General features: G+C 38.3%; 4 protein-coding genes across 4 annotated transcripts; 3 read left to right on the top strand and 1 right to left on the bottom strand. All coding sequences in view use genetic code 12, as the record gives it.

Moving 5' to 3' along the window:
- MAK21 (RNA-binding ribosome biosynthesis protein) lies at positions 1-3,206 on the top strand (the record flags this gene model as incomplete). Its single annotated transcript, XM_051813382.1, has 1 exon — positions 1-3,206. A coding segment is annotated over one exon (3,206 nt), but the record flags the coding sequence as incomplete, so codon positions are not given.
- Positions 3,207-3,742: 536 nt separating this feature from the next.
- On the top strand, positions 3,743-5,491 carry RAX1 (Rax1p; the record flags this gene model as incomplete). The annotated part of the gene is made up of 1 exon (XM_051813381.1): positions 3,743-5,491. One exon carries the CDS (start codon positions 3,743-3,745, stop codon positions 5,489-5,491), a length of 1,749 nt encoding a protein of 582 aa, XP_051672990.1.
- A 291-nt stretch (positions 5,492-5,782) lies between these two features.
- Positions 5,783-6,685, bottom strand: RPL19A (60S ribosomal protein eL19; the record flags this gene model as incomplete). The annotated part of the gene is made up of 2 exons (XM_051813380.1): positions 5,783-6,347; positions 6,657-6,685. The coding sequence occupies 2 exons, from the start codon at positions 6,683-6,685 to the stop codon at positions 5,783-5,785; spliced, it is 594 nt and encodes a 197-aa protein (XP_051672989.1).
- Positions 6,686-7,055: 370 nt separating this feature from the next.
- On the top strand, positions 7,056-7,379 carry CANMA_001412 (uncharacterized protein; the record flags this gene model as incomplete). The annotated part of the gene is made up of 1 exon (XM_051813379.1): positions 7,056-7,379. One exon carries the CDS (start codon positions 7,056-7,058, stop codon positions 7,377-7,379), a length of 324 nt encoding a protein of 107 aa, XP_051672988.1.
- Positions 7,380-7,475: the final 96 nt, after the last annotated feature.

The following is a 7,475-nucleotide window of genomic DNA, read 5'->3' as shown; positions in this document are numbered from 1 at the left end:
CTGAAGAAATCAAGAAGCTGACTAGCTCAGACGAATTATTACGTCAAGAGGCATTGGCTCTAGGTGCAACAGAAGAAGATATAAAGTTATTACGAGATATTGAAAGTGACGATGAAAACAGTGAGATTGAGTTTAATGATGATTCCAAGTTGGACAAGGAGTTTGGAAATGATTTGAGTAAATTCATAAAAGATATTGGTTTAGGGAATGGAGAGCCTGTTGTCATTGATGATGAGAGTGTTGATGAGGCAGATGGGGATGACATCATTGAGGCAGATGAGGACGCATCTTTGAATGAAGAAAATGAGGGCACGCCAAGCTCTGATGAAGACGAAGAGGAAGAGGAAGAGGAAGAAGAAGAAGAAGAAGAAGAAGAAGAAGTCCCCAAGTTAGTTCATGATGACATTGTCAACCCTACAAGCAATGGTGATGATCAAGTGGTTGTCAAACAAGCTGAGCTCAAGAAAACGAAAAACACAAAAGAGGCAAAGAACGGACAAAATTCAGATGAAATTACCGATTTTTCAATGGTGTCAAGTGGAAAGCTTGCCATTCCTAATAGATTAGATTGGTATAATATCTACCCCCTCACCAATTCCGAAGCTTTGCCTAAACTAGACCGTTTTGCTCGTGAAAGATTACTCGAGCGCGGACAAAAGGTATTAGAAAAGGATAACAAAGTATACTTGGAAGAATTTGCTTCCAACTCTTCACAAAAAAAGTTCTTGTCACAAATCTTGTCTGATGGTACCTTGAACGATAAAATCTCCGCCTTAACTTTGTTGGTGCAGGAAGCTCCACTACATAACATAAAGGCTCTTGATACACTTTTATCATATTGTGATAAAAAATCAAGAACTGCTGCATTACAATCAATAGCTGCATTGAAAGATCTTTTGCTCAATGGATTGTTACCCGACCGTAAATTGTTTGCCTTTGATAAACAACCTTTATCTAAAGACGAGTCTTTGATGACTGACGCTCAGTTGGCTGTCTTCTGCTTTGAGGATCATTTGAAAATGACGTACTTTAAATTACTTCAAATTTTGGAAAGGCTTTTACAGGATCCAATTGTTCATGTTCGAATGAATGCCTTAAACCATGTGTTTGACTTGTTGAAGTCAAAGCCCGAGCAAGAAGTCAATTTGTTGAAATTGGGTGTAAACAAGTTGGGTGACACTGACAACAAAGTATCGGCAAAAGCTTCGTATTTGATTTTGCAGTTGGAGCAAACCCACCCAGCTATGAAGAAAATTGTCACTGATGCGGTTATTGATGTTATCTTTCAAAGCACCACCGATGATCATTCCAAATACTATGGTGTCACTACACTTAATCAAACAATCATTACTAGAAGAGAAGAAGAATTGGCAAACTCTTTAGTCAAGACTTATTTTGCATTATTCGAAAAAGTTTTGATCGAAAGTAATTCATTTCCGAAAGCTGCGAATGATGCTGAGAAAGACAAGTTGATTGGAGAACCCCAAAAGGGACGGAAGAATAATCGAAAGAATTTCAAAAAGGGTAAAAAGGGGGGCAGGTCTGTTAAGCATGAGGAGAAGTCACAGCAAGAGATTGTAGAAGAAAAAAATTCAAAGATGTTTTCGGCCTTGTTGACCGGATTAAATCGTGCTTTCCCTTTCTGCAACTTGCCTAATGAAGTATTTCAAAATCATTTGGACACCTTATTTAAGATTACCCACAGTAGTAATTTCAACACCGCAATACAAGCCTTGGTTTTAATAAACCACATAATTTCCAAGCAGGAGTTGAATTCTGATAGATATTACAGAACATTATATGAGTCATTACTAGACTCAAGGTTGGTGACTACTTCAAAACAAGGTATATATTTGAACTTGTTGTACAAGTCGTTGAAAAACGACTCTGCCAACATTCAACGAGTCTTGGCTTTTGTCAAGAGGATAATGCAAGTTATAGCTCATTGGTTGAATGTGGGAGCTATTGCCGGTATGTTGTACTTGCTTATGGAATTGTCTAAATCGATGCCTGAAATCGGCGATTTGTTGATCGATGTCAACTCAAGACCTGACGAAGAGAAAGGCGATGAAGCAAACAAGGAAGTACTGGCAGATGTGGAGGGCTCATCAAATAGAACTGATTCAATCTCCGTCAAACAAGAAAGTGTTTACGACCCAAAGAAACGTGATCCAAATTATGCCAATGCCGACAAATCATCACTATGGGAAATTGACTTATTTGTCAACCATTTCCATCCAACAGTGTCACTTTACGCATCCTCTTTTATTGATGGAACTCCCCAGACCAAACCAGATTTAGGATTATATACCTTGGCTCATTTCTTGGATCGATTTGTGTACAAAAATGCCAAGCAAAAACCACAGACAAAGGGATCTTCAATCATGCAACCTTTGGGTGGAGCGCATACGGGAGAGTTGTTGGTGAGATCAACCAATGTGTTGGATAATTCTATGCCAGCTAATACTGAAAACTGGTTGAACAAAAAGGTCGGTGATATCAAAGCCGATGAGCGTTTTTTCCATCAATATTTCACCACTAAAGTGAACAAATTGAGAAAGAAAAAAGAGGAAGAGAATGAAGGTAAAGATGATGGTGGCGATGATGAGGAGGATATGGATGAAAATGACATTGACGACGACGAAGTTTGGAAAGCATTGGTAAATTCCAGGCCCGACGTTGAAGCCTCATCGGGTGATGAAATGTCTGATCTTGATCCAGAAGATTTTTCCGACTTGGATGATGACGATGAAGAAGAAGAAGCAGAGCTTCTGCAAGAAGACGGTGATCTTGAAGATGATTTTGGTGATGGAGAAATTAATGAGTTTGACAGACAACTTTCAGCAGGTAACAATGTTGATGAAGATGACGAATCTGATGGCGCATTTAATAAATTTATTGATGACGAGGCAGAAGAAGATTTCGATGACGAGTTTGACGAAGACGAAGCAAAAATGTTCAACGTCAATGGTGACGATGAGTTGTCAGACTCGGAAGATGATATCAAGATGTTGGAGGATATCGACTTGAGTGGAAGTGATAGCGACAATGATAAAGAGGCAGTACAAGAGAAAGAGAAGCAAAGTAAGAAACGTAAGAGTGAGAAGGATGCTGATTCTTCTACGTCAAAGAAAAGGTCGAAAAGGCCAAGGATTAAAGATTTGCCATTATTTGCATCAGCTGAAGACTATGCCGATAAGTTATAGGATATATAGGAATAGTAGCTTGTATGTACTTATTATCACAAATAACAATATTGTTTTTCTTTTTCTTGAACGTTGGTAATGTCTTCCCAGTCAGTCGTGGTTGGTCATTTTTTTTGCACTCTGAAATCACAAGCAGTGAAGTTCCAAGGTGGATTAAACGGCTCATCTTGATTACATATATATGTATGTGTAATATGTGTAGATGATTTAGACGAGAATGTAAAAAAAATCAATGTTTTAAAAAAATCAAAACAGAAGAACAGAAAAACTTCTGGTTTCAGAATTGGTTCTTTTTTCTAAAAAAAAAAAACATTTAGGTACAACGTGGACAGAACAACACCCTTGTAACCACAGAGAAGAGAGAAGAGAGAAAGAGACAGACCATCACGTTCATTCAATAATTTTGTTTTATTTGCTATAGTCTTGATACAACGAAAGCAGAGACTTACATTTGTCTTATTTTACTCCTCGTCGCAAAACATTTCGCGCGTCTGATTATTGGGAGAGGACCTGTCGTTTAATATCATTTCCCTACCATGTATAACGAAAAGTATGCACTGGATTTCCCCAATTCCAACTACTTGTCCAATTTAAACAACCTTAATGGAACAAATCAGAACATACACCTTAATCGGTTACCTACTTTAGGGGAAATTCTAGCTAACAAATCTAAATCGCCGGTTGATTTATTTACATTTTACCAATTTATGCAGGATGTGGAAGGAAGAGTCGATTATTTGGATTTCTGGTTTGATCTAATCAATCATTTGAATTTATGTAAGCATTATGTCAAGGGCTTGAGAGATTCAATTGTACGTCAATCGTCGCATTTCCAATCAAATTCCCAACATCAATCGCAGCAAATACGTGATGATAGAAGTGTGACATCGGGTACCAATCATCAGACACGTAATAGCATGTCGTCTCGTCCCAATTCAGCAACAACGCCAACTGGAGGCACGTTTCTTTTCCGAAACTCAAACCCAATATCGGAAAAGTCAAAACACAAGTCGTTAAGTTCATCAATTTTGCTTGACTTGATTATCAATGATAATATTCTTGAAGAAAATGATTCGCATCGATTGTCGGCTTTTTTAAGAGGTGATATAAATTTGGATAATCTAGATCCCAAATTAAAAGACCTTATTGAGCAATATAACGCCGAGATTGAAGCTAACGAAAATGCCAATAGAGGTGTTGGTACATCTGCGCAAAATCAACACTCTCCTGGCTACAGCAGTGGGATGGGAAAGTCATCGCCCAGCTTTTTGTCAAACTCAAGAATGTCTGGCTCGTCGTTCCATCCACCAAACCATCCACACGAAGCAAAGAGAGTTAGTTCACACTCGGCGTTGTTGAATCGGGATCATGATGATGATGATGATGACGAAGGTGATAGCATTGATCATTTCCTTCATTCCAACGATTCTTCCTACGAAAACCAATTGGACATTGGTCAAGCGGACCAAGCAGTCAATCCATCCAAATATGTGTCCTTACACCCAGGTAAAAAATCAGATACCAGCATTGACAAATTGAAGCAGGACTATCCTCAGCCTCAGAGTCCTTATGCCAGGCATTTCAGTGGCAGTAACAATCGCCATTCAAATAGACGTGAGTCTACCGTCAATCCTTCGCTTTTGGAGAGGTTGATTAGAGATTCTCCTGCCACTTCGAACGGGTCTTTCATCAACAGAGAAAATTTAAGAGAGTCGTCTCACAATTTGCTATTGAAATATTTCGTTGAAGATTCTGAAAAGAATTTAAACTTGCCTCCACAAGTGAATGCCTATATAATCAAGCTGATTGAAGTGGATGGCCGTGATGACCCAGATGTGTTCAATTATGTTAAGCACTATGTGTTTAACAGGTTAGAAAATGATCATTTACCTAAATTTCTCGATTTCATGGCCACCAGAAACATCAATCATTCAAATTTCGCAAGAATTGTTGTCGGATTTTTCTTGTTATTCATTGCCTTTTGGGTTAGTTTCATATTGGTCTTTTTGAATTACCGCAAAGGGTTGAGACCAGTGATTGTGTTGCCCTATTTATTTGCGTTTTATTTGATTGTGTCGTCGATCTATTTAATTGATCCAGTAATGGCTTGGTTTGGAATACTGGAGACATTTTCGAAAAAGAATGGACAGTCATTGATTAGAGTACGTGAAAAGTTCGTTTATCAATTCATCTTGAAGAGAAGTTTATGGGTGTTGTTTTTAATTTTGATCTTTACTGCCGCTATGACAGTCTTGTTTAGCTTAGTTCCTGGCCATCGCTTATAGTAGCGGTTGTGGATAGTTTCATTTCTAAATATTAATAGCAATTTTATATGGTGTGAAATTGAGAAACTTTTGTATGTTGACAAACTGCCCTGTAAAATTTTACTCTACAATGTGGAAATGTTTCAAGTATAAACGTTATGTATTAAAACCAACACCAATCGACTCTCGATTTGTTCCTTATATTTGATTATACTAATACAAAGACTAAAAGAAAAGTCTTTGCACTATAATGTACATATACATACAAAGACTTTATTCATTACCGCATCAAGGTATCTCCTCCAAACCCATTTATTCGTCGGTAGTTCCTTCAGCCAAGTAAGCTTCTCTCTTTTCATTGATTCTTTGTTGTCTTCTTTCTCTGGCAGCTCTGTTTCTGACTCTTCTAGCTTCAGCTTCTTCCTTAAGAGCCTTTTCACGCAAAGCTTCAGCCTTGGCAGTGATAATGTGTTCAACCAAAGATCTCTTGTGTTTAAAAGTGTTACCCTTGGCAGCCTTGTACAAGTTGTGGTACAAGTGTCTGTCAATCTTACCGGCATCTCTGTATTTAGCCAATAATCTTCTCAAGACTCTCAATCTTCTCATCCACAAAACTTGTTGTGGCATACGGGCATCCTTGGTACCCTTTCTCTTACCGTAACCCATGTGTCTACCAGCAGCCTTGGATTCCTTCAAAGCTCTAGCTCTTGACTTAGAGTGGACAGTGTTTGGTTTCTTGACAATGGTACCGTTCTTGTACAATTTTCTAATAGCATGTCTAGAGTTGGCATTGGCAATTTCAGAGGTTTCATTTGGGTCCAACCAAATCTTTCTCTTACCGACACCAACGACACTTGCTGCAAGTCTCTTTTGAGTTCTTAAGTTAGCCCTATAATTATGAGTTAGTATTTGATTCGATGGTGAAATGTTTGCACAAATCTGTGAAGTTTAGTCATTGAATGAGGGTGATCACGTATCGTATAACTATGTGGTACTGTAGTTGTGTACAAGTCATTGTTCTAGTTTGCCTAAGCTTGTTTAATGATGCCTCCTCTTTAAAACTTTTCCTTTCAATGGAGTCTCTGATCTTTTCCCATTTTGCAACGGTCCTTTCTCCATAAGCAGTCGGTGCGGTGCTCTTAATTGATTCTCTACTCAATGATTATTCCATCACGATCATGCAAACTTTAGTCTCCCTTTGTTATAAACATACATCTTTGCTTGATATCTTGATACTGTAAGAGTGTCTGAACTTTTTTCCAAGCCTAATTAAATTTTTCTTTTTTTTTTCTTCCCACTTGAGAGAAATGAGGATTTGAGAGAGTGAGAGTGCAAAAACAAAGTAAGTGTGTGTACTGCTGTGTGGATTCAACTGACAATAATTTTTTTCACTCACACAACCCTTGTGTCTACAGCCCTAATCATTTGTATTTCACGTGATGCGTGTTTATCAATGTCACGCGCCTTCCTGTTTGAGATACTCATCTCATCTCGTCCCATCTTGATCCAGATTCTGTAATAGTAGTAGCGAGGTTAAAGCCAATCCAACGACAACAACTACCCAGCACTACACTCTTCCCTAACCATGGCTAAATCATTAAGATCGAAATCTAAATTACAAGCGAAATCAGTCAAAAGAAAGGGGGAATTTGCCAAATATGTTGATGAAAGAAGTAAAAGAATAGCTGACCGCTTAGCCAAGGAGACGGCTAAACAAGAAGCCGAGAAGAAGAAGAACAAGCAAGAGGATGGCCAAGAGACTATGGACTTGGATAAGGCAGCTGAAGATGGTGAAGAAAAGACCCACAATAAGAAGGTGAGTACGTCTGGATGGAGAGATTCCAATTCGCAAAGGTACAAGCAAAGACAACTCAAGAATAAATCAAAAAAGAAGACATTAAAGTTTTAGAGAGGGTAGTTGTGTGTGTTTGTGTGAATGCAAAAGGAAGTTTCTTCAAGATGTGAGATAGAATATCAAGTTTTATTAGACTAATCCCCCCATCCT

Source organism: Candida margitis, assembly GCF_024628925.1.
Source record: "Candida margitis strain CBS 14175 chromosome Unknown scaffold57, whole genome shotgun sequence".
Taxonomy (NCBI): domain Eukaryota; kingdom Fungi; phylum Ascomycota; class Pichiomycetes; order Serinales; family Debaryomycetaceae; genus Lodderomyces; species Lodderomyces margitis.
This window is presented reverse-complemented; position numbering and strand designations above follow the sequence as displayed.